Source organism: Corvus hawaiiensis, chromosome 13, assembly GCF_020740725.1.
Source record: "Corvus hawaiiensis isolate bCorHaw1 chromosome 13, bCorHaw1.pri.cur, whole genome shotgun sequence".
NCBI classification, from domain to species: Eukaryota; Metazoa; Chordata; class Aves; order Passeriformes; family Corvidae; genus Corvus; species Corvus hawaiiensis.
Window position 1 is genome coordinate 14,657,111 of NC_063225.1, and position 27,991 is coordinate 14,685,101.

Here is a 27,991-nt window from a genome sequence, read left to right on the forward strand (position 1 = left end):
TAATTACATGAAACTTTCAGTTAAATGTCTTCACACTGTTTTGTCATTTCACACTGATAAAGCCCAGCAGTGCTTCTAGTAATGACAATTACAATGTGAGGTACGTCTCCTTCATTGGAAAGTTCTGCCTGACAGCCTTAAAATTCCCAGACCTTTGCAGGACTGGTCCAGATGAGTTTTTGCCAGTCTCTCTCCTGCTCAAGAAGTGAGGGTGAGTGAGCTATGTGGTAGTTGGGACCATTGTACCTGTCAGACTACAAAGATGGCATGCTAGGAAAAAAGATTCTGTGATCCAACACTGGTGCTGAGTAAGTCGCCTGAAGTGCAAACTAACATGAAGCAGAGCCAGAAATTTCCACTCTTCGGTGCTCTATACATGAAGCAGAGCCAAGAGTTTCCACCACTCTGTGCTCTGCAACATAAGACCAAATAGATATTCAAGCCCACAGCTAACAGGACAGGAGGAAAAGTAATTCTCTGCTCCTTCACTGTGCTGAGCAGGATCAATGACCAGGAAATTCAAAGAGTTTATGCAAGGAGCACAGACTTGCAAAATGTAGGCCCAGGAAGCTTTCTAAAGACCACAGAATGAGGCCTATTAGGTACTCATCATCTTACTTTTAAAATATTGTCTTTCTGAAGAATTTAGCCCAGATTGCAAATACCATTTCATATGAAGCGATTAAAAAGTCACTACATGATGTTTCTTACTATATATTTGTTAAAAATCTCTAAGTGTGGATTAGAATTGAAAGAAATAATGATTTAAGTCGGTCTGTCCCTTTGTGGTTTTTTTCCAAAAACCTATTTCTATTATTCTGGATACAATGCATACAGTCTCAGTATAAAGGAAAGTCCTATCATAGGGAGTTTTAGAAACCCGATACTAGAACTAAAAAAGAGCCTAAATATTCTGCTTTCTACCCTAGAGCAAAATTTGCAGCACTTTGAAGTTCTAACACAACATTTTCAAACCCTGCCTAACCTTAACAAAGAGTTTGGGTGATGTTCACTGTATAAAAGGAACTATGAAATTTGTAGGGCTGAATAAACTATCCCTGGTTTAGGATCCAGCCCTTCCATCCCCTCCCTACAGTCCTGTGTGGCTCCAGACCTCCCTGGCAGGCTTCCCTTCCTCCTAGCCTGGGCCACAGATCCACCACAGGATTTCTATCCAGAGCAAGGTTTCAGGATGCCAGGGTTCAGCACGAGGTTTCATCAAGGTTTCCCCGTTCCGTTTCCACATTCCTTTACATTCTCCAGTGCTATGCAGAACACCACAGATTAGAGCTACTGTGGTACCTAATCTAACCACCAGCGAAGAGAGCAGATAAAGTGATCCTAGAAAAGCAAATATGCCTGAACAATTCCCATCAACCACCACCTTGGCCCACAAAAACATTTCAACAGGCCACCTTTATGACATGCTCAGCCTCTACAAGCAGGAAAGCATAAAACCTAGATTCACATGAAAAATTCCTCACATCCTGTTCAGTGTTGAAGTCCTCAATTCCATTGTACAATACCTAGGGAGATGCTACTGCCTATTTGTGCTATGTAAGTAGCCCACACTTGCTTCTTCAATATCTTTTATTTTGACTGGACATAAGCACAAGGGAAAAGTGGGTGTAACACACTAATATTCTTATTTATTCGTATTTAATACTTATTCTGCACTGTTGTGTAAAAACTATACAGTCATCTGGGCATATGCTACCTGGGCAGCAAACACTGTGATGAGGAAAACTGTTCTAACTGCATTTTACTGGAGAAGACATTAAAACAAGTTGTAAGCAGTTAATAATTTTAAGATGGACGTTTTGTATATTTATTGTATTGTATAAAGAAACAGAATTTTCCTGGATTTGGTTCAAGGTTTTTATATTTGTGATACTTGCCAGTCTTTGTTTTAAATTTAAAGCAAGAAAAAGCAAGTACACTGCTATATTTCACAGAACATCTATTCTCTTACCACATGACAAAAACACCAACCATACTAATACTTACTCCAATTCATTAAAGAGTATCTCCTTAAACTTGGCAATACAGTAAAAAGAATTCCAGATGTAATTCTTAATGTCCTCAGCCCAAGACACTGGCAGAGTTTAGAAGTGAGGCTTTCTCAAAAGGAATGCTTTTAACTTCAGCACTAACAGGGATGAAATTATTGTAGAAAAGAAGTGTATTTCCTTTTTCCTTCAAACACCCACTGCCTTCTGTGCAATTCAGCCCAAAGTTATAGAAAACTTTTTGTTCAAAGTTTGGTGATCCAAATCCTTCAGTCTTTACTTAGGCAAAACTCCCACTGAAGTGAGTGAAGTCAGTGGGAGTTTTGCCTGAGTAAGAACCACTGGGTTTGGCTCAGAACGTACATGGCTCTGTAAGCTGAGGAGAATGTGAGTGAAAGTCATGGCTGCATGTAAGTAGCTCATGTTTCCAGCCATGAAGATCATAAATTACTTTACAACACAAAAAACATAGAATGGTTTGGGTTGGAAGGGACCTTGAACGTGATCCAGTTCCAACCCCTCTACCATGGGCAGGGACACCTTCCATTACCCCAGGTTGCTCCAAGCCCCATTGAACACTTCCAGGAATGTGGCATCCACAGCTTCTCTGGGCAACCTGTGAGAGTGTCCAACCACCCTCACTGGGAAGAATTTCTCTCTTATATCTAATCTAAACTTACCTTAAAATAAGCATCCTAATAATTTCATATTACTTCCATTATGCTGTAGAACACATATGACAAAAGGAAGAGAGAAAGGCTTGTATGACCATTGGTAAAGTGACCAGGCTGACACTAACTCTGTGTGCAGTTAAAGCTTTTCAGTACAACTTCTAACACAGCAATCATGAAAAAAAATCTGGGACCTAAAATAAAAACTTCTCTACAAAAAGGCAGACAATGATTACTTGAACATGCAGCTCTGCTTTGAGCTGTGTATCTCCTGAGTGGGAAGCTCTGCTTAAAACCTCATCTTTTCCATGTCCTACTGTAATTCATGAGAACCTATTCTTCAGTATGTCCCATAGCCCCTCTAGAAAATTTAGATTCGGAGAAATGCTTCATAGAAAACAAAACACTTTGCTATTTTACAGATAATCACTGATGTGACATGTCCATTCTGGGTCTTCGAGGCATCACAGCCTCGAAGTTTTATTTTCTCTCACAAATATGTACATGCACTCTGTGTGAATTTGGTCTGTGTTCTCAGATTTGGACAGCCGTAAACACCATCAGTATTGTGAGAAAACAGATGTGGGGGTTAAGAGTGAAAACTAGTTCATGCGGAAGGGAAACAATTAAAAGCTTTACAATGAAGCATTAATTTGATTAAACCCATGTAAGCCACCCCTTGACATTCCACCACACTGCATTTTAAGTATCAAGCTTAATTTTTAATTTTTCCATATGTTTCCCTTACTCCCCTTTTTAACTTCTTTTAAGTTTAGATTCAAACTCATAAGTAGGTTTCCAACCTATATACACTCAACTTTTGATATATTAACTGAATACTTTTATTCAGCTTGAGCTTAAGACCTTGATAAGAATGCATGACATACCACTATCAAAATAATCTAACACCTTAAGTTCTTTCATTAGTTTTCTCTGTTCTGCACCTGTAAGAAACCAAGAGAAAACATTCTCACCAATGTATCAACCACACACTTTACTTTTCAAAAGATTTATGTAAGGTTTATCTGAAAGAAGCCAACAAACGCATCTGAGACAGAAGCCATGTGTGATAATTTGTTATGCCACTGCTGTACTTACCTAAAAATGTGGGCAAAGGCAAGCAAAAATGGAATTTCTAAAGTCAATGGTCCTTGCAAATGGATTAGCAGGCACAGTTACCATGCACAAAAGCAGTGAGGATGGAATTTATCTTGGAGATTAACACCGAGGTATCACCTTGTGCCACTTGACACAGAGTATTAGTTTAAACTTCTGTGGCACTTATCTGCTTTTCTTTTTGACAAGAGTGCTGAACTATCCTGCAGCAGGTATTTCCATCACTTGCATCTCCCGCTGTTTTAAAACCAGTAGAGGAACTAAACTCTCCACATTGTTGATGCAGATCCATGCATTTCAGAAGGGACAGAGGAAAACAACAGGAAACAAGTCAGAGGACAAATAAATATTGCTAGTTAAGCCTTCCACATAACTGGAAAACACTAACTCTTCAAATGAAAAATACATGCTGTTCTACCAGGCTGCCATGATAGATCTTAGAAAGACACAGACAGTTTTATGGTCTTCTAAGTGTTCTTTGCTGAAAGGGAAACTTGGAAGCAATAAAGCATTTTCTTACAACTGAAGCCTGACCGCAACTGCTGCCAATTCAACAGTAAACTGACTTCAAGTATGTGGAGTCAGATGGTTTCAGCTTCACCACTACAGGGAAACCAACTCTTGTAGCCTGGCACAACCACTATCTGGAAATGTGCCATGATTGTGCATTGAGTTAAGCTCCAGACAGACTGTAAGGGCTGAACTTTAAACCATTTGTATTTTTAACGAACACAAATAAATTTATGGCTGCATAAAAACTGTCATGCTTCAGGGATTAACCTCTAATAACCTCTCCTGCTATGTTAACAAAGACATTTAAAATCTGCCTCTCCAAGTTACATAGGACTCAGGTTAATGAAGGCAATTCAAAAAGAAATTTTAGGGCCTCATTATATCTAATAAGGGATTAGTGACACCAGCAATTTTTAAGACCATTTGTGGACACTTTGATGCTGCCCTGTGGCTTGGGACTCCCTCAGTTTACCTCAGGATTCCCAGATGAACCTAAGTTTGGCAAGGTGAATAGAACATTACAGAAGTGAACGGCACAGAGGACTTGAAAATGGAAATAACTTTCGGAGTGTCATGAGATACAGCTTTCCTTGTAGGCATTCTACCATCTAACAATTTTGAGTACCCCTATTTAACAGATGAGAAAAGTCTACTCTCATGAAGCAGAGTTGACAAGAAAGAATACCTACAGCTGAGCAGTACTTTGTGATGCTGACGTAGCTAAAAACTCAACCATAAGTCTCCTACTTCTTAAGTTAAGCAAGGAAAAGACAAGAAACATATGGCAGAACAGGAACTAGTCAATGGGAAGTTTTAAGGCCTGACCAGTTTTAATCACCGTGGAAACATCACTAGCTTCCCCACGCATTTGAGACAGGCACCACAGTTTTTGAGAACAGAAGATTATGTAGAAGAAAGGGATCCTACTAGAACTCCACCAGGAACACCTGACAGTGTAAGCCCATCTTACCTCTGTTAGAACATCCATACAGAAACTATCTGTTCTCAATGTTACATCATCAGAAAAGCTTTATTGGAAATATTTGATTAACCAGACAATAAAGGGTCCCTATGGTACAAGACAATACAAGACAGTGCTACAAGATGCCTGTGTCATCAAAGCTGAAGCAGCTACAGAAATTAATGTACAGATAGAAGAAACTAAAGCTGGCAAAACAATTCTGATGACATTCCAAATCAAAAAAACCATCCCAAAATATCTGAAGGTTGCCTTTTCTCTTAGTTACTATTGTAAAACTTCATGATTTCACATATTTTCTGGGAAATTGTCAAATATTCAGACTATCCAACTTTTTCAGGTTTATTTCCAAACAAAAAGCATATTTCTAAATTTAACTACTTATCTCTGAACCTTCAAGGACCAAAGGAGATATAAAAGGAAGGAAAATAGAAATTGTTGTATGAAAGATCATAAGAGTAGGTGACCTGAAACAGGAACTTGGATATCCTTACCCACAAGGACAATTCTAATCTTCTATTCCAATATGACTATTAAAGCTTCTATTTATTTTTTTCTGTCTAGACAAAACAGTAAAAATACCAGGAAGAAAATTTAATTACATTTTTTAGAGCTTCAAGGACATGAAATTTAGTTTGATTCCTGACCAGAAATGATAAGGTTTCCGCAGTTCCCATTTTATCTGAAGAGGTTCAACAAATCCCTAGTAGAAACCAATCTAAAGGATAGATATAAAAATAGAAAAATAAAGCCAAAATCCGAGAAAACCACAGCCACCCAACTGTTAAAGCAATCCAGACATGCATGTGATCATGTTGTACAACTGGTGACGTGACCTCACAAACTGTGGTGTGTAGTTTGGGCTTTATGAAGCCTCCAAGGACACACACCAAGCCTGAAATCCACTACAAATGGTGTCAACTGAGGAGCAATACTACATTACATTTGCTATCCAGAGGATGCCATAAAATACAACTAAAATTAGCAGTTCATGTTCACTTGTCTCAAGGACACAATAAATACCAAGAGCGCATCAAGGACACTTTGTCAATAACAAGTCATAGAAGAATGATTAAAAAACACTTTTCTTTGTCTGATTCAAGAAGTATTTTCAAAATTGAATGTTCTGATGAAAAAGAAGATACCACAAAGAGACTCAATGATTACATTTATATGTACATGTGAATACACTGGTAAGCACCACTGTCATCTTCGGAAGCAGACAAGCAGAAGTATCTCAGGGGTCTGCAATTATCAGCTAATTATTGTATAATTATTTCAGATTGGATAAAAAATTAACTACCTCTTCATATCTCTAAGTTTGATAATTCAGTGAGTGAATAACGTACTAAAAGTGTAAGTGATCTCTGAGAGAAAGGCTTAAAATTCTCATAGACTCAAAGCAAATAATGGCAAATGTCATTATAAAAATTATATCATTAAAATGCAATTTAATAAATACATAAAAATCAGAAACTTATTAAGCCATAGGACTTTTATGAATGAAAAAGGGACAGCACATCTGCTGAATTTTAGCACTATTCTAAAATTTAAAAAGGTTTGCGCAGAGTTTAGTCAGCTCTTACTATTTTTAGAAATGTCCCACACCAGATGTTTTTTTCATTCCTTATGTTGCAGGATACCACATTTATTTCCAGATCCTCCCAACCAATGCACTTACAACTCAGCCATTGTACAGATATTTGTATAACGCACATAGGAAAATTTGCATCTAATCAAGGCAGCGGAATTTGGCTAATGACATCTTTCCTAAATCCTCAGTTGCTGAGATCAAAACACGAATAATGACAGTTTAAAATCAGTGACAATTTGGCTTTCATCATCTTCATCTGAGCCAAGACTTCACCTTGACATTCCCAGTGCTGATCCTCCACTTGCTTCCCTGCAATGTCTCCCTAATGAAGTCTCCAGTAGTTTCCACAAGGCTGATTGTTTTTCAGGTCATTTCCTTACTTTCCTTGGCCAAATCCTCTCAAAGCAAACAATGTTTTAACAGCATTCACTTCTTACTTTCTAAAATGTTGCCAAACTGTTTATGATGAAGTAGAAATTTCCTTCTGACTTGAAGCAGAAGTATTAGCATTTTCTAGCAACATTAGTTTGTTATCCAAGAACTAATTTGTTTTACAGGAAGATGTGAAGTTGTGCAAATTTTAACTTGCTCACTAGGTATTCCCAGCCTTCTATTCAACAGAGGGAAGAACCCAAAACTTGAAACTTGAGTGAGAACAGTGCTATAGTACTATTAACATTGAAATTCATGCTTGCAAGTTCTCTAGTGTTTATTCTTCCCTAAAATACAGCTTCACCAGGTCCTTAATGCTTATTTAGCAGCCAGAAACAGCTGCAGATGTTAACTTTTGATCTCATCTGCTCTCAATCAATTCTTAAAATGAACGGCTGCATATACAGCTGGAGCTACACCAACTGCCATTCTTTCCAAGGACTAATGGACTTCTGTGCATCAATACTGACTTCTGACAACATGGAAAAATGTATTAGATTTTTTCAAGTAACTCCCAGTTTTTCAGTACACCAAATGTCTTATAAACAGATATTTGCAGATTCTTCTTTCCTAAAATTGCCTTTGGGAAATTCATAAAAGAATTAGATGGCTCATTTGTCACAAGCAGAATATACTGCAGCGAGAACAACAAAACTGAAACATGCCAAATGAATCAATGTATCTACTACTAAAGCAAAAATGATGCACAGGAAAAGCCCCCACTTAAGAAATAACATTTATTAACACCTTTAACATAGTGTGACAGTTAGGTAATTTGTTAGGAGTAAGAACAAAGAAGAAATTAGAACTGTACTTGAGAGGTTCCTTTAAAGCCTCTCAGTATTGACACAGCTAGGTGAAGGGAAGCTAGTACCTCTAAAATTGAGACTACTAAACTTTTTAATTTCTTCTGAACAAGTCACTATGACAGTTTACCTTAAACTGAATCCTGAGCATGGTTTTACTTAGTTATTAACCGTTTTTACATGGTAAGAAACCCATTTCTATGATTACAAATAAAGCATCATGACATTAGTTGTCATTCCTAGTATTTCCCACTCTCATCTGAAAATTAGAAGTGGTGGTCATTCAGAAAGAAAAGGCAGGACACAAGCCAGCCGCTGCTAACGTGGTCTTAACTAAAGATAATTCCCAATAGCCACACTGTGACAGCTGAATGCACTAGATGTTTTCTTACCTCCACTATCACAATGGTCTGATGCTGGAATTACTTATCATTTTGCTTTGCTTTAGCTTTGTTCATTTCCTGAACCATAATAAAGCAGCTGAAGAAATATTTCTGTTTCTTGTGTAGATCATTCTTAATTATTGGTTTCTTTGGTAATGCATTGTTCATCCCAGAGCCATTATACCACCAACAGCCAAGCACCCTATCAAATGTAACCGGTTATGAGCATTTCGTATATGCTCCAACCAGGGATCCTCAGCATAACACTGAAGAGTTAACCTTGAAATACTGAAGAATCACCTGAGTACTCAAAATTTTCAAAAGGATGAGATGCAGTCACATAGCAAATGACACCATAACCACCTCATGTCACAAGCAGAGTACATGTGTGCAGCCCTCAATGGCACGGCCACTATGCACCCATCACCTCTGTGTCACCTGGGCACTATGCACCTATCACTTTGTCTCTTCAGTTTCTCCATAGCACGAAGAGAACCTGTGCCTGAGCTTCTCACTATCAAAATATATAAGGAAATGTTTAATGAAATTGTCTTCAGTTCAACAGATTGGCTTCAACAAGATAATTCTGCCACTTCAGCAGGAATTTTCCATTTAATAAGGAAAAAGAAAAGTTATTTACATAGTTATTCTGTGTCCTTGTGCTTTTCTAGAGGATATTGGCTCATAGTTAACAACACCAAAACAGTTGGTGCCCCTGGCTAGAATACTTCACTATCATCTGCTCGTTCGAGCACTAAATAAGTCTCAGTTTTCAAGTACTTACAAGCAAGAGTCCAGCACGTGTTTCAGACATTCTGTTCATGTACAGATGTTAATATACCCTCCACACACCAAATGTTATCAAATGTGGCTTTGTTGTCTCTGCAGTAGTTACTTAAAGCTCATCTGAAATGTATAGTGGAATAGCTACATTAAGAGAAACATGAGATCTTTCCTCAAAGGGGGTGATTTCTTATGGTAAATCTATTAACTGTTTGGGATCAAAATGCAGCATTTCCACATGCTTTTACCATTGCTCCTATAATTGCAATTTCTGAGACGCAAGGAGGCAATTTTATATTAAATACCAAGCTTCCTACTACTATATTATCACCTACCTGTGACGATATTAGTCAGCACCTTCTCAAAAAACAGTTTTTAAAAAATCTTTTAATTTTGATTAAAAATCTGAATAACAAAAGGATTTGTCTTGAAGTCAAAAGTACTTAAGGATTTATTCCCATCATCATGACATTTTGGGAAGAAATCTCATGAAAAATGGAACTAAACATTATGCTTCAGTCAAAAAGCAGCTATGCTTGGAGAATTAATTTATTGACTCCTAATTCACCTCCTTTTCCTGTGACTGCCAAATAGGTGGGAGTGGAAATTTGTCAAAAACTTCTGTCTCTTGATAAAACTTTCCTCACAACCCACATGCTGGGAAAATAATACCTGTAACCCATGAAGAAACAGATCAACAGCTTCAGGCAATGACATACACAGGCAAACCTTTAATTTAATACTCTCTCATGCTTCACTTTCATGTGTCTCATTTAGCAGGGCTCTTTAAAGAGAAGCATGTAGGTGCTGTCAGTGATATAATTGCTGTGTTGGTGCCCTTGGGTCCTTACACACCAGTGAATGATGCTTGATCCCTGCTGCTGTCCTTTTGGCTGCCATGAACAGCAAGTGATACTGAAGGAAAAATGGAGAAAGCCACAGATCAAGTAAGGACAGGAATATGTGTCACATACCAGTCCCCTTCTACCCACTGTCTTTCAACCATGCATTGAAAATTTGCTTTATGTTCCTGATGGCTGCACAACTGCCCCCAACTCTTGACTCAGAGGCTCTGAGCAACAGCTCAGTGAGCACTGGCAGTAACCCACCTACAGCAGTGTGTCTCCAGGAAAGCTAGTAGCAAAATTCCGTTTTGACTTTTAACAGCAAAGCATTTGTTTAGTTACTCAGCACAGTCTCTTTTGTGTGCCAGGTCTCCCTTCCAGAAAGGCTGGGGAATTCTGATAATCAACTTGTTTCCCTAAAATGGGTACATCATCCACCAGCAGAATGTAACAGTGCTGTAACAAAATGCAAGATAATCTCACAGGCTTGGGGGAGCGGGAAGTGTTTTAAGAAGTGATATTACTTAAAGGCAACCACCAGGAGTTTACAAGAATTTCCATTCTTTTAATTAAAGATTTTATGAGTCTTGGAACACATTCCTGTGCCCTATTATACATCAGAGCCCTTAAAAATTCAGAGCCTTATAACATTGCCATAAAGAGATAGGAAAACCAAAGAAGTCTTTAGAAGAAAAACCTATTTATACAATGACTGTTATGATTTACAAAACAATTAGAGGGACTTATTTTACTTACTATATCTTTATTCCCTCCTTTTCTGTTGTTTGTGAATACCTTTCAATACATCCTAATATTAACTACCTGCCTTCTAAATCCATTGCTCCATTTATATGCTCAGCATGTTTGGAAAAAATATTAAAATCCTCAGAAAATGAGCTAAACTCACTATGCCAGAAGAAAAAGCATTTACATTATAATGATAAAAATACATTCATTAGAATTCAATTTTAAGAGAATTATTACTTCAAAAATCAAAGGTGGAAAAAAATTAAGCAAATCAAAAGAATGGAAACTGATAATGAAATATGATTAGGAAAGTATTTTGTAAACTTTTAGTTTCTAGGGAAAATAGTATTTCCAGGTGTAAAATTAATGGCAAATTCATTTAAACATGTGTCTATCTAATAAGTAATCCAACAAGTTTCTGGAACAGCTTTCCAGAAAATGGTCTATCATGTCTCAGAAACAAATTAGCTCATCCATCACACGTAACCATTTCTTTGGTAATGACTTAATGAATTTAGCTTAACTATGCTAGGACTGAGTATGATGCTGTAATTACTGTGGGAATTACTGTAGCCCTCAATCCGTCTTTTAGATGTTTATGGCATGGAACAAGAAGCTCAGCATAGCCTGAATCAGAGCCCAAAGCCAAAAAACTTCAGATCTAGAGAGCCATTAGGGAAATATCCTTACAGACTTTGGTCAGTACACACCACTCTGCTGGGATCACAGTCCTGTCTTTCCCACAAGAATAGGCACAGATACACCATACAGGAAGAAATAATGCCATACAGAAATCCTGAGAATAAAATTGGAAGAACATTTATTCCCCCTAATCACATAGGATAAAAGAACACAGTTTTGAGTCATTTTGCTAGAATGTAATTAACTCCAAACTGAACATTCTACTACACTAAGTTTACACCAGAGTTTTCAAAGCAAACCAGGGTGGTACTACTAATACTGCAGTTGAGACAGACAACAAAGCTGGGGAGAGTGAGGCAAGAATGTCAGAGGTCAAATAAACATGTACTGTGGTACTTACACCAATACATAGAGCACATTCTTATAATTTGTCCAAGGCTGTGGATATTTACTTGACAGAATTATTTTTCAACTATGGTATGTCTCACTTTCAGACGTTTTACTGGTGAAGTCAGCAGTTACTGCCATATGTAAACTACCATCTCCCTTTTCTAATCAGGTAATTTTAAAGTAAATCCAAAAAACTTTCTTTTATATATGCTTAATAAATAAATGGTTCAATCCCTCCTTAGTTACCAGGCCACAAATGTTCTCAAACATTCTCATGCTTCATAAACAGAAGGGTTAAGGGTGATGTTTTTATGGGAAAGCAACAGTCAAGGTGACGTATCAATTTCTCAGGAGAATCAGTGGAAACCCTATTAACCTCGGCTTGCAGATGGAAATACTCAGGTACAGAGATGAGGAATTATTTTTGTCCATATGTCAGTGGGAGAAATTATGTTTTCTTATATTCCAGCCCTGTGGAAGTCAGAGATGGAAATGCTTGTTTTACTGGGCCACATCATGAGCTCCCTGCCCATGACTGAAGGTGTGGCATCAGCTAAACTCGAGCCTGGTGACTGAGAGGACATAGCTTAACTAGTTCATTTTCTGGCCACACAAAGTTTCTTTGACACGGTGCTTGGATACAAAACCATTCATGTGCTAGAAAGGCTGATTTTTCAAGCATATATAAAGGTCATTCTTACTGATAACATTTTGAGCCTCCAAATTGTATTTTACCGTTGTGGCCCAGGAATTTATAAGTAACAGCTGTGTAACAGCAGTACCTCATAGGACTATCAAAACGATAAAAAAATTGAAGATGACAAAATCCACAGACACAACAGTAATTATGGCCATGACAATATGGCTGGTAAAGTAAAGCTGAATGCAATAAATGAAGACCACCAACAGTCACGCAGCATTGCCATGTTCATTCTCCATGCTGCCCTTTCACAGAGGTGCCCAAAACTGCATTAGCTGCAGCACGTGTAACCTGCTGGTGAGTTGTCTCCCTGCCTCTTCACAAGCACACACACCAGCGTCCACATGCGCATCAGGTCTGACCATGAGACACTGGAAGATTCCACTGAGTAAGGTCACAAATTTTACTCCAGTAGGTCTCAGGAAAGAGAGCTCCTCCTTGAGAAGAGAATAGCCAGTCAAGAGACAGTGTCAAAAGGGCCATGATCTCAAGGTGTTTGGGGTCTTTTGTGGGGTTTTTTTTTGTGTTTTTCCTTCTTGCTTGAACAAGATCAACAAGGGAGAGCACCATTCATATTGTACCACATGGAAATAAGCAATGACACTGGGATGAACACTGAGATGTTTCTTGCAATGGGTTGCATTTGTACAGTGGGGACTGTGACACCTGAACCTGTTCAGAACTGAATGATCTTTTAAAATACTGACAAGTTCACTTTGCCTGTCTGGTTCCTGTGGACAAACTACACACTGCAGAGAGGCCAACCAGTGTGGATGTGGAAATGAACAGGAGCTCATGGCAATAAGGTCCCTCTGCACTCCTGTCTGTTTATTCCTGGTCTTGCAACTTGGGACACTGTGTAGAACAACTACTCCATGCACTGGCCCATAAGCCACAGATCAGAACCAGCAGTGTCTGTAGCATACCAAGAGTCTCACTCAGAGTTGCTCAGGCTCCCTTTACTCATTTTAGCGGGTGGAGCGCAATTTTTTCACCCTCTTTATGCCCAAATTCCAAAGGGAAGCATTTCACATCTGTGAAATTTATTTATAATAAAAATATATTAAAACAACTCTTGAGGACACTGTTTAGTACCTTCTACACTTCATGCTGAACTACTTAATGAAGAAAGCTGAACAGCATGTAGTATTCAATACTCTTAAGCTAAATAGTATCTATATATTAAAACTTTTGCTTCTATAAACAGCTTGATTAACGTAGCAAAACATGCTGTTATGTGAACAACCACTATTCAAGAACTGAAAATAATTAGGTGGTAAATCTTAAAACCCATTCCTATTCACTTAAACATGCTGAAAGTTCTGTGTTTATATCGTGTATTTTGATGATTAGTCAGCTTATGATTACTTATCACATTAAAATACAGATCAAATCAACATTGAAGTTATATGTGAGGCCCTTTGTCCACACATTTTGTCAGCTAGACTGAATTTTTTTAAACACTAATAGAAAACAATTCAAACCATTCAAGAATGGTACAATTGGGTTTTGCTTTATTGCTGAGAAGGCCAGGCTGGTGACTTTGGAACATTCGCATAGCTTCTCTGACACCTGTACTGAGGGAGATAGGAGATTGATTATGGTCAATTTGTATGGGATTAAAGAAGCTACTAAAATGGGAGAATTCACTTGAATTCTCAAGGAACGTGAAATTCTTTTCTCAAATGCAAACCTCTGTCAAGTACACTGAGAAAAGAGTATTTAAAAGGCTACCTCCTTGTGGGTGAAGAATAATAATAGGCTTAGGAATAACTGAAAATACAGGGATGTGCTATTACTCAGAAAAACTCCCTACTTGCTCAAAGATTTCTCAAGCCCAATGTATCTAGTCAAACCAAAAATTTTCATGCTAGAGCTGATTCCTAACCACCAGATTAAAGAAGTGAGAAGGAGGGAACCTTGATTAAGTACTGTTTTGCTAGGAGTTCAGCATGTTCATTTCCTAAGAAGCACACACACACAAACTTTGGGCTTGGCCATACAAATGCAGTACAAGCTGCAAATCTATACAACCTTATTTCCTTCCTGGATGGAAAAGTGATGCAATGCAGTTTCACTGACTTCATGCCAAGTCATGCCTTAAATCAGCAACAAATGAGAAGCAGAACATAATCATACACACATTAGAACAAGTGTTAGGGGTTCCTTAAGAACTAGATGGGAAAAAAGGTAATACCTGAATTTTTGTTACTTTCTGTTTCTTGAACAGCTAAAAGTTCTGCAGCATTAAAATACGGAAAAAACAAACTGGCAAGAAAAGCAACTTCCCATTGACTTTATAATCTATCAAAAACTGACAGTTTTATGAGCAGAACTTTTAAAAATACATACCTATAAATCAACTAAAATATTCAGAGAAGTATACAAAACAGTTCAAAGGAGCACAAAACAACAATTCAGGTTCCTTTAAAAAATGGCTTCTCACTTATTTTCTCTGTCTTCAATTCACTGTCAACCACAGGAAAAATCTTTACCGAGTAATTTCCTAGAGAAATAATATTTATGTAGCCAAGGTTCTGCAGCTGGAGCAGGGAAATGCACAAGATTATCGGGTGGTCTCTTACAATACAGGACAAAGAAAAATTATATTAATAACAGTAGACACAGTATATTTTGTATTATGAAATTTCCAAAATTAGCCATATGAACATAATAAAGGCGAAAATTTCTCACTACCTATGCTAAAACCTACAACCTAAAATTCACTGATAAAGCAACAGGCCAATTTTTTATGTTCTGTCTGCTGTATTAGCTGAAAACCTAAGAACAACAGTCCAGTTTAAAGTACTTGGCATATGGATCACAGTGCTAAAACATTCCACACTGCACATTTACAGCAGAAATTAATTTCCAGGTAAGAACACAGCATTGCTTTTATTTCACTTGCTAATGAGGATAATTGGCAGGCAACACTGCTGCTGCTCTAGATTTGTTCTTTATATGGATCTCTGAAGACCACATGTGCATGCAGTGGTGACAGAAATATTTTCCATATGAGCCACCACAGATTTTAAGGTCCCTCAGTCTGAACAAGGTGAGTCCATCTATCATTTTCTGTGCTCAATAACAATCAACCAGGAAGTTAAAAACTTCTGTGACAACTAGAGGGCAATGATCAGCTTCCAGTTGCTCTGATCATCAAACCATTTAAATTTGTTGAGACTCTGCTGAAAACTTTTCCCTGCTTCAACTAGATCAAAGGCAGCACAAGATTTCATTAAGAGACATTTTCTTGAATCAAAGCTGTTACAGATTCTCTTATTAAAACACCCTGAAAGCAAAATAAAATTTATTTCTGTATGAGCTACAGAGAGTGTCAACCACACACTGTTGGACAAGGTGTTTTTTCCAGTTCACTTCCACCTTTACCAGGGAAAGTAATTGATCTGGACTTCATTAGGCTACTACTAAGTTATGACAGGACTAACAAAAGACAAAGCTCTAAAGATTAATCACTGTTTTCAGAAGATTTACTTAAGGAAGGCATATTTATGGAACAAAATTATCCAATTCCTTTAAAATGCATCCCATTCCAGGTAGAGCAAGGGAGAATGAGTATCAAACGTGTTTTCTGCTAGTAATTTCAATAGATGGAATATTTTGTATCTAATACTACCACGCCTGCTGAATTATTCCCTAAATGGCAAAAAAATAGCTTAAAACTTCTGCTTTGGTATGAAATGAGTACTTGACGACAAACTGCTCTGATGAGGACAAAAATCTGGAAAATGGCTCTTCATAAATCAAGTAGCAATTTTTTAAAGCATAGAAAAAGCTGTTCTATTCCACTGTTCAAGAGTTAGGAATTAGGAATACTAGGAATGCATAAAGTCCCTCTTTAATAATATGATAAACATTTTTCAAAAAATCAAGTTCTTTCTGCCCTGCCCCAGACTAAACATTACATGTATTTGCACAAAAAGAATGTTATTAAAGTAATGAAGCTTGGAGTTTTTACATGCTCACATCCCCAAAAATGTATCCTGTGTAAAAACTTTTTCACTAGCGCACATTTTTTGCAGAAAATATGAACAAAACGCTACCATCTACTGCTGCAGAGTATCATATTTCTCCGTATGTTAGTAAAGAAAAATTCACAAATTAGTCATCTCTCACAGAAAGCGTATTGTATACCAAATCCAGAGAAGTTTCAAACTAGTCTCCTTTAGCACCTTTCAGCTTTTGCAAAGAAAAAAAAAAACCACAACCAAACAAACCCAAAGCAACAGCAAAAAAGCAAACAGAAATCCCCCAAACAAAACAAACCCCCAAAACTAAACCGAAGCAAAAGCTTTTTACACAACACAAACAATACAATTCTAAAACGTCTAGCAGCATAAAAATCATTCACGTCCATCTTAACAGATATGAAGAAAATGCAACTGTGACAAGACGGTTTTTGACAAGACTTTGCTTACCTCACCCCCAGGTCTTGCTAACACTGCTGTTTGAAAGCAGAGCAACGTTAGTATCAGGTAGCTGACAAACATTATTACCCAAAGTTAGAGCTACCCTGGAGGAGCAAACCCTCTGCCAAGTACTAACAGCTAGCAGATGCACTTGTGTCTCAGGATCACAGCCCTGAGCTCTTGTCTGTCTGTCTCCCTCTCCCCCTTTCTCTCGCACTCACGGTCCGACCAGGAGCTTTGCTCTCAGCCACTGCTCTGAAGACAACTGGTAAGTTGATCTCTTCATGTAATGACTTCTCCCTGCTGGGGGAGGGGGCTCGGTCAGCACTGAGCTGGGGGGCTGCAGTCAGTATGAAGCGAAGAAGGGGAGGGACAGAAATGGTCACTGCCAAGTAATGCATCTGCTGTGATTCATGGAACAAGCTAAACGGTAACCTTTAATGCACGAGGAGCTTTGGCAAAGCATTATTGACTTAGGCAGGCATGATTGGAGAAACAGGCTAAAGCTGCCGCAAGAGATGCCTGTTGATGGTTAGATGGCATGTGCTACTTAAAGGTACAGCACCTCCTTTTATTAACAAGTTTATAATACATAAATCGTAAATTAAAATCTAACCAGGAAGCAGCCTATGGCCTTACAGTGAGCCCTACACCAGCACTATCCTGCAGCCCAAATGCCCTGATCCTGCCAGGGCTGGTCAGAACCTGATGGCTCTCATCCCTGGCCCCAGTGCAACAGCCAGGGGAACCCAAGTACCCATTCGCTCTCTAGAATGTCACAACTGCTTCCTGAAATGGACCTCCTTCCTTTAGGATAATCCTGGAGTAGGATATGGATGTAATCTCTCTTTCATTTGTATATTATAGCTGAAGAAAAGAAATTTTGACTTGTAACAATCCAACCCATGAAATAACCTGCTTTGACTAAGCGAGCAGATGTGCAAGCCTTTCTTAAAGTTCCAACTCCTGAAGTCAAGAAAACACACTATATTCTCATCTTTCATGTAAATACATACTTCTTATCCTTACGGTTCCAGGGGAAAATCTCAAAAATATAACCCAAGAATAACCTGCTCTCCTATGTCAGACAGTAAACCACATGAACTCACAATATAGGTACTTGAAAATATCTCAACATTTTAGGAGGCAGGAAGTAAAAATGTTGGTGAAATTGAGAAGAACACCATTACTAAGTATTATATTTCTTTTTGTGATTTGGTGAGCTTTGTATACACAGCTGAATATGTCAGACTCCTCAGGCTATTTTTAAACTAACTTTACCAACCATTCTTTTTCTCTCCTTTGAGAGGTGAAAGATAAAATAGTCTTCCTCAGAACTGCAATTAATTACAGTCAAACTCCCAAAGCAGTATAGAACATCAGCATTCTCACTGCTGCTAAAAGTCCAGATTCTGCTCTATTTGCATTTGGATATCTGGTTCTCCAGCAAGGTAAAATCTGACCTCTATTAATTAGACATCATTGTCACTGTACCTTTTCCCTCTCAGTTCTTTCCCACTACTGTCCATAAAGATCCCCTAACCTGACTCACAGTGCAGTGAGTGTTCCACACCCACAGAAAAGCCTGCCCTTTAGCCTGTCAAATCAGCAGACCACCTTTCATGGGCCAACCTTTTCTTCCCCATTGACACACAGCCTTGCAGTGCTGTGGTTCTGACAGCACCACTGTGGTACCTGCGAGCACCGTATTCAGCGAGGGCACGCCAGGGAGGAAGCCCTGCAGTGCAGGGGGATCTCAATGGCATGAGAATCCTCTTCAGATTACTCCCCTTGAGGGAGCAGTACAAGCTTAAGAAGATTTAAGTAGCCAGAATGAAAGTTTCAGTATGGAGCTCAAGAGTGGTTCTTCCAAGTGACCTGAATGATCACAGGCGGTCAGCCATGGACTGGTAAGTGTGGTGACTGACAGCCAAATCTGCAGCTTTTGGAAACTTGACGCGGTAACATTAATGGTACTTTCTGACAAAAGTCATCTAGAACTCTCCATTACTATGTTGTTCTCAAAAATACAACACCTCCCTTCAACACCTACAGTAAAAAAGTATTTTCTCCCCTTTTAAGGCAAGCTGAAGGTTTGCAGATTATACTGTGGTGCTGACAGCTAAATGCAGAGCTGCCATTACAGGTACTTTGTACACTGGTTGCCTATGGCAAAGTCTTCAGACTAAAAATGTAAAGCCAAATAAACTTAAGGAAATTTTCCATCAAAACCCTGTCAGGAAGCCAATCTGTCCTTCCATATTTTTTTTTTGAAATATCTAGATGTACCACAAAAGGAAAAAGGACCGGGAGCAATCTGCCAACTAAACCGGAGTTCAAAACACTTCCAACAGAAGAGCTCCAACTATGATACTTTGAAAATAGATTCAGTGCTTGAGAAAGTTTTAAAAGAACACACCATTTCAGATTGCAGTGTGTAGCAATAACTCCAGTGATGAAAGCTCCTTCATGCAGATTGACTACTGCTTCCATAAAATTAAACTCTGTCTTGTTTTGCTGTTCTTCACAAAGTGAACTAGTTTTTGTGAATAAATTTATGGCACTGGCACAATATTGCCAATCTTCTCTTCTTTAATGGCAGAAAAGCAAATTTAAGAAACTGAAGAGTAACTGTGATTTTATTCTCCTCTCTGCTGATCATTCCAGGTAGCAGTACATTTTCTGCAAATAATGAACAGCCTTACTGAAGTCTGAGTATTATTACGATGAATTTCTGAGCACAGAAAACTGTACTACATTCCCATTTAATAAGTCATGTAACTAATTCTTTCCATATGCATTTTATTTTTCCTCTGTGAAAAATACAGGCAGAATACCCTGAATTTCAGAAGCTGGTGCTCTGTTCTCCATATTAGGACAGGAGATCTGTTCATACCTGCTCCTGTGCCTTCAAGCTTTATCCCATTGAACTGGATGGAATTGTGCTGGTTCACATGCACAACCACAGTCCTTCTTTGCAGCACAGAGCAACTTGATACTTAACACTATGCCAAACTTGCACTGCTGCAACCAAGATCAGAACTTCTTTGCAAACCTCAACAATCGCTACACTGGAGATTACAAAATAGAAAAAATAGAAATACATAGAATATAGAATAGAAAAACAGAAAAAAATCAGTTTATGACTGATGAGCTATTTCAGACATGAAGTTGTGCAGTAGCAGATAGAGAAACCAAAATACCTTGCAACAGTAAAATGGAAGAAATAAGATGTCTGTAATTTCAACATAGAAACACCCTTGTTTTTACTTAGAAACATAGCAAAAATAATAGCATAACTATTTTAGGTATATAATTGAGATAGAAAATCCAAAATTATAATTTAAAAAAAAGAAAAACAAAAACCAGAAAAAGCCATCAGAATCTTTTGGGGAAAAGTTCCTATCTATTATTCTCAGAAATAAAAATACACAAAACAAAAAAAGACCTTTGGACCGTACAGTCCTTATTAAGGAAGTACTGACATTCATCTGTGAAAAAATTAACTGTCAGTCTCAAGGGGTTTGTAAATATCATTTAGTTTATGAAGTTTGCTTAGTACCTTCCACCTGAGGCAACTGCAGTTGAATTTCAAACAAGGACAAGTTTGTTAGACTTACCAAAAGTATCACAGCTACTGCTTTCTGCTAAAGGTGTATTAGCTTAGAAAGTTGACCAAATTCTGAATATAGAAGTAATAATTATAGAAAACACAAGTTAAAACAAGCTTTTTAGACCTCCTTTCTACTTCCTACAGCCTCAATGTTTGTAGAACTTAACTCTCCAACACTTAGAGCAAGATAACATGGAGGATAACTACGTATTTCAGGTTGAGTTACTTTAGAACAAGACAATGACAATTTCTGTGCATTTTGAAATATTATTACATACAATTGAAAATAATTACTCTAATTCATGTTTTGTCACTACAGGTGCAATATCAATGCCACTGAATTTGCTCAGCTGAAGCACCTAAACCAATTAACTATTTAAAAGTAAGATGAAGGCCAAAACAAATTTGCTGCTACAGCATAACCAACAAGCCCTTTAACTTGTTTCTTAAAACAAGTACTTAAAATAGCATTAATTTACTTTGGACAGACACCATCTTCCAGGAATCACTAACAGGAAAAGCAGTAGACACTGCATATTCTACTACTATTTAAGAAAAGGTGTTAGGTTTTTATTTCAGTGTTCCATGTAAAAATTTAACAGAGGAGGAAAAGGCTGAATGTACAAGAAATTCAGTACAAATTACATGATCAAGTGGAAAATCTAATGTGCTTTGGTTTTATTTAATTGGTCATTTTTTCCAGTTGGTGATCTACAGGTTACTTAAAAAAACAAGGAAGAGAGAGAAATTTTATGTTGATGAAGTCATGTGAAACATGGCTGCCATATTTATAGCTGTCAGATAGGCACTTCCAATCATTACCTCATTTCATTTTTTCCGGGAAGCATTCCTTTCTGAATTAATTATTCAGATGTATTAAGGTTAGAATAAATTACTGCTGTCCTTTAGCCTGAACTACTGAAAGACACTGGCCACAACATTTCTTAAAATTTCTTCTGTGAGGTTATTATTTTTTTTTTAATTTTATTTTTAAAATAATGTTCACGTTAAATTAAACACATGAAATAAAGAAGTCTCTCTTGCCACATTATGTTTGTCTGAGCAGACAGGCAATTTAGAGTGTAGAAAGAATGCATTTTCCTTGAAGAGAAAACAGTGTACTGAGAAGGATGGATGCAGAAAAATGCCTTTCCTTACCCTACCTTCTCGGATTCAGGAAATACTGCAGCCAAACCACTAAGGGCTTTCTTTACCCCAGTGCAGGCGTATACATCCACTCCCCTGGATTCTGCATTTCACTGGCAGACACGGTGATGAGAGAGGGCAAGAGATTCTATCCTATCCTCTGCCTTCTACAGCTAAAGCAGTTCTTGCTAGTGCAGTCCTTTTGAAAGAGCCACAATCACAATGAATCTGCATTTCAGTAGCTCTGTTTCTTATGGACCAGTAAGAGATGAAATCACAATAGGTACAAGAAGGACAAGGAGTACTTGGACTTTTATAAATGCCATTGAACAAAACCAAACCCACACAGCTTGGGGAGGAAGACAGAGTGTGAGCTATGATTGCAGCCTGAGGGTTAAGTTTATGGAGCCCTAGGAAGGGAAGCCCAGATGTGGAGCACCTTGGAGGAAACAAGTCCCAGAGCCTCACACGTATTTCACTGCACCTCAGCATTCTTTCTTGGTTGAAGTTTTAACTCAATTTAGTATATGAAATACTAACACTTTCCCAAGTAACTACAAAAGTAAATAACTTTTATTTGTACCTTTTGCTCAATTTTTTTGTTAGGAAAGCAGCTGACTTCACTCAATTTCTTGTGCAAAGAAGCATTTAAGGGGATACCTATGTCGCTAAACCTGAAATATTGATTGGCTACCAGAATACTCCATTGCATGGGGCAGCATGTCTTCTTACATAATGAAGCTGGATATTTACCTCTTGATCTGTATGTCTAATAATTTTTTGATTCCACTGTATAGTTATGGAAAAGACAAAGGGTTGCTGTGCAAAAATGCTCTTTAAGGAGTTTTTAATAAATTATTCCATACAGTCACTTTGTGTCCTGACTAATACTTTTATCAGTTAACTACTTTCCAACTTAACTTTCAACTTCTGTTCCTGCTTATTTCCCTTCCTAAACTGCACAATCCTCATTTTTCCACTTGTTTGTCATCTAAAGTTACTCCAAGTTCTGACTTCTTCTGTGTTTCTCATCTTTCTCTTTTGTGAGGAAATACAGATCAGTTTAGAAAGTACACACCATAAAAAAGGTATTATGACATCCTGTGAAAACAGCATTACAAAGCAAGTTTCAAACATTGGTATATACTTAGGTCAGCCCAGAGTAGGTTACAAGACTGGAAGTCTGTCAGTTCCTTCCATAGTAACAAGCTACCTTCATGATCATCCCCTTTTCTCCTCTTAAAGCCATGGTACTGGCAGTGCATGGTGCTTTTAAACTACACTCAAGCCTTGAGAAGGAAATCTGAGCATTTCCTTCCTCTTCTTGATTCCTTAAAGCTAAAACTTTTGATTACAAAGCCAGACTTTACTGAGAAGGTCCAACTTCAAAGAGCTAAATATTAACCTCAAATTGATTTATCATCTTGAAACTTTTTTTCGGTACTAAATCTATTATTTCTCCTTTCTGGCATTACAGTGTGCTAGAGGGAGGAAAGGACCTTTGGTTATCACCTGCCCTGGGCTGGGCTAGAATGTGTATTTTTCATGGCCATATTCCAATTTTCTGTATTTTGATGATAGAATTCTGGTTTATATCCCAAGTTCTGAGAGCACCTCTGCCTCCCCAGACAGTAGTTGCATAGTGCAAGTAGAATAAGACGACATTTATGAGGCATTCCTTCCTCTGACCAACACTACATTTTGACTACAGAGCAAGTGGACACCATTCTTTGAACTTCTCATTTTTATGACTACCATTCATCTTGTGACAAAAATTTTTATTTCTGCATTTGTTAATCAATGTCTTTGTTTTCCTAATAAGGCATTAAGATTAAGATAGCACCATATTCTGGTTCTCCTCACACTTAAACACTGAAATTCTTTTCTTAAGTATTTTCATAACACATTATTCAACATTATTCATGCTGTCTTCTTCCTCTTCCTATACACAAAAGAGTGGTGAAACCAAAAGGAAAAGAGTTCTTTGATGGATCCTATTTAATCTCCTTTTCTGTATGCATAAAAAAAGAGACACATATTTCTAGAAAACTACCTCTCATCACCCAAGTTTCACATAAGGCATTTGGATCTGTGTTTCCTGTTGAAGTGTGGCAAATGAACAGCCACTAAAAATAGGACCCAAAGGAAAAGCAGGGCTTACCCTTTAAAATATTTGAACCCGTTCCTTCACAACTACCACAAAGCTGGAATAAACCTATACTTGGTACCAGTGCTATAACTGGACATTTTACCTAAAAGAAGAAATGAGACTAAGTCTGTTGGCCCATTAAAAAAATAAATCCCCTTGCAAAATTCTAAATAATCTGTAACTACATCAAATTAATTATAAATTATACAAATAATGCATATCTATGTCCTATGAAAAGTAAGCCCTCCTCTTAGATAAAACAATCTAAATGTAAGTCTGAATCAGGATATTTTCAAATCTTTCACTTCTTCATGACAGATAAATGTTGATACTTCTAATTCTACATGTAGAAAGTAATTTAAAGATAAAACAAGGTCTGGATCATGTAAGTATACTTGTTTTAATTATAAAACCAAATAAACAGAGAAGTAAAAAAAAAAAAAAAAAAGTACTAAATGGCATAACACAATAGGCCACGACCTACTCCATGAATCCTCTTATGAGAACAGGATTATAAAGGAGAGTCTCCTCAGATCCAAAACTAAAAACTTGGAAACTAGATTTTTGTGGTAACACCCATTTTCCCAAGTGTCCAGCTGGCAAATGACAGCTACCTTAAACATGCCATCATAAAATGATGAGAACAAGCTGTCTCCAAGAGAAAACAAATCAGTTAGGACTGTGAATGTAATAGTAATTTTCAGTTTTGCTTGGAAACATTCTTGAAATTCTTTCAGAAGAAAAAGCCCTGGTAGAACATGTTTTCCTGCATATACATTCCCTGACCTGTTACTTTCTACATTGTTAAAAATCTCAAAGCAATAATGATTTTCTTTGAAGAAACAACTTTGAAGATCACTGTGAGTCCTTCCCAGGAGCAGATCAAGTGTAGTACGTGCTAGGCCAATATGCAGATAGGAACTGTGTAAAAATCATTATGGTAAAATCTACTTTTGCAAGAAATCAGCATCACCTCCTGCCAACTAAGGATGAAAAGAAAGCTCTGCAAAAGCTGGCTGATATTTTTCATGCTTACTGCTATACTAGAGCAATAAAACAGTATCAGCCACCTTCAAAAACTGTCAGGGAGCAGTGACAGCTGCTCCCTAAAGGGATGGGGAGCCATGTGTCAGCACCAACAAGGGCAGCAAGGCAGGTGCTGTCACTGGTCAGGACTCCGTCCCACTGCCACTGCAAGACGGAGAAGGGCAGATCCAGGGAGGGCAGATCCAGGAAGGGCAGGTCCAAGGAGGGCAGTCAGGGTCAAACAAGTCTCTAGTGCCAAGGCAGGACCATGGCCAAGCCAAGCACACAGTCCACAGAGCAGGCTGCAGACCAGCAGGGTCCTGGCTGGGAGCATACATGGCTGAGGCTGAGCCACACAGAGGCTGCCTCCAAGGCAACTCAAGCAGGGACTGGAGGCCCAGGGCTGAATTTAAATGTGGCTACTGGTGCCATGAGTACCACGGTAAGACTGGTCAGAGCCACTAAGGCTGATTAGCATAATCAGAGCCCTGAACATCTGTGCCTAGGCCAAAATTCCTATTTGTATAGAGGGCCAGCAGGAGCAGATATCAACCAAGCAAAAGAAAGAAGGTAAGCGACTGTATCTGGCAGCTGATAAAGTCTTGAAATAGAGGTAACCTCAGAAAGAGTCAGTACTGCACGTACCACATACACTAATTAGGGGACAGGACTAGAGCAGCATTCCATTGAACAAAAGAAAGTCAACATCCCAGCAGGAGTCATACAGCTGGAGAACCAGAGCCAAGGACAACCCTGCAGCACAGGCACCTCTGTTCTCTGATGTCACAGAGGTACTGAACCACAGCCTACTTAAGATCCAAAGGATGAACAGACAAAATCTTGGAAGACTTGTATCATGATCCAATTGTATTTTTTATAGTATATAGGAATACCCAGCTTCTACCCTCTTCTGACAGGAATAAAAAAGGCAAACAGCTGTCTTGTTGCCAAAGGAAATGTGTATGTTTGAAGACTTGGGATTTAATTGCAGTGCTGGTCAAAATGCACTGGATTAAACACTCATCCAGAATCCAGATACAGGAAGAAAGAGGAGGAAGATTTCCAAAGTAATTTCATTACACATCCCAGTTAACCTGAAGTGAGCAGAGAGAACTAATCTCATAATACTGTAGCCTACACTTTGGGCAGCAAGCACATCTCAGCTTTTCCCATCTAGTTACGCAACTCCTGAGTCAAAGATGCAATTATTCCTTCCCAAACATCTCTCCATATTCTGTTTTATTCCATCTTCCCAATTCACCATCTCTACCAACAGGACTGTCTGATCTCAGCATACTGACTGCCTCTAATGCATTGCAAATTAAAAGAATTAACAGCAGCCTAGGTCAAAATCTACCCCGTTCATAGACTAAAGGCTCATTTTTCATCACTGGGGGTCCATGCCAGGTCAAAACCACACAGCACCAGCAGATCAGTTACACTGCTGGTGCAAATTAGGTACAAATTAGAAGCATAGCTGCAGTGCAAGAACAAGGCTTCTCTTTCTCTGCAGATGTGTAACATATAAAAATGAACAAACTCTTTTTAATTAAAGAGAAACTGCATCTTTATTGCCTTGATAAAAACAAAATCCTGGGGAATCTGGTTGTTACACAATAGATTTTTTTTTGACACTTTATTTTATAAATGTGCTTGCTTTCAACGTAATCCCATTAAACACCTGTTGCCCATTAGAACCAAATGAACCATCAGTGTATGTGGAGTCTTCCAGCTATCTGGACTCTGGACAGTGGTCCCACGTGATTATAAGCTTGGGAAGCACACAGGTAGAGCAGATACATGGACTTCAACTCATTTTTCTAGGTGTCTTTCAAGTACACATACCATTTATGAAGAGAAAATGACCAATTCTGCATGGCTGATTTCTGCTACACAGGAAATTGGAACCATATAGCTACAAATTATATTAAATTTGGGGCTACATGTCATGTGTATGAATTCTGAAAATTCATATGCACCTCAAACTAGATAAGGAGCATCTTAAAATAATAATGCATTATTGTGTCTCAAATATTTCATTTATCACTGGATCAGCAACTCACAAAACTGATAAATACTTGAATAAACAGCTGATGATGAGTCTCTGGGTACCCAGAGTACATCCAGTATAATTTAACTTGAAACTTCCCTTCCTGAAGCCAACAACTGAAACAAGTTCAGTACTGTCAAATTTTCTCATGGTACCAAGGACTTGTCTAAATTCAGGCACACTTCTCTACTATATAAGGAGAAGAGTCAAGCCCAAAATAACTGCATGAAATTGTTTGGTACTCTGAAAACTTTTCTTAAGAAGTTACTTAGCATGCCAGTTTATTTTTAAGCAGTTATATATAATTATTAACCCTTGATATAGTAAAGCCTGTATATATATATATATATATGTATATATATATATATATATATATAAATAAATTAAAACCATCAGTATACAGTGCAAAATCTCAACATAATGGCACAAGATCTGGAAATACTATTTGCTGGTAATGGGGTGTAAACAAATCTAGTAGGAACACTAAGAAAAAAATTACTTCTTAAAAGGTCACCTAGAACAAAGAAAGTGAGGAAACATTGTCTATGTGTATTTTGAAAGACACAAATGGTGCTGATTACTTTATCCCCATACTCAGACTGTCTACGTGGGTTAAAGCTAGCAATAATACCAGTTCTAATCTTAAAGGCCCGTGGAGAGACATAAAACCAGACTGTTTGAGAAATCTGGTTGTAAAAGCACATCTATGCAGCCAACACCATCACATGGCTGGAAAACAATCAGAATTCCAACAAGAAGCAAGTGAATAAAACCCACAGAAAATTCCTTCATTGTGGGAGGAAGATTTCCTTTGGAAGATTTCCTGCACAGTTCCAAGTCTCTTCAATACAATAATTTCATATTTGTGTGGAGCATGGCTCAAATAATTTTTCAACAATGTTTCAGGGAACGCTTCCTCACAATGAGCTCTACCTCAATGAATATACCGGTTATTTTTTAGGTACAG

General features: G+C 38.0%; 1 protein-coding gene across 3 annotated transcripts in view; it reads right to left on the minus strand.

The window, feature by feature from the left end:
• Positions 1 to 27,991, minus strand: part of THSD4 (thrombospondin type 1 domain containing 4) — a 260,490-nt gene that overhangs the window by 84,254 nt on the left and 148,245 nt on the right. Inside the window, exon 1 of one of the 3 annotated variants that reach the window (XM_048317823.1) lies at positions 17,050 to 17,350. The exons of the other annotated variants lie outside the window; for them this stretch is intronic. Coding sequence (XP_048173780.1) covers positions 17,050 to 17,121 — 72 coding nt within the window. The 5' untranslated portion in view covers positions 17,122 to 17,350. Of the gene's footprint in view, positions 1 to 17,049; positions 17,351 to 27,991 lie in introns of those variants that run through there. 3 annotated transcript variants of the gene reach the window in all.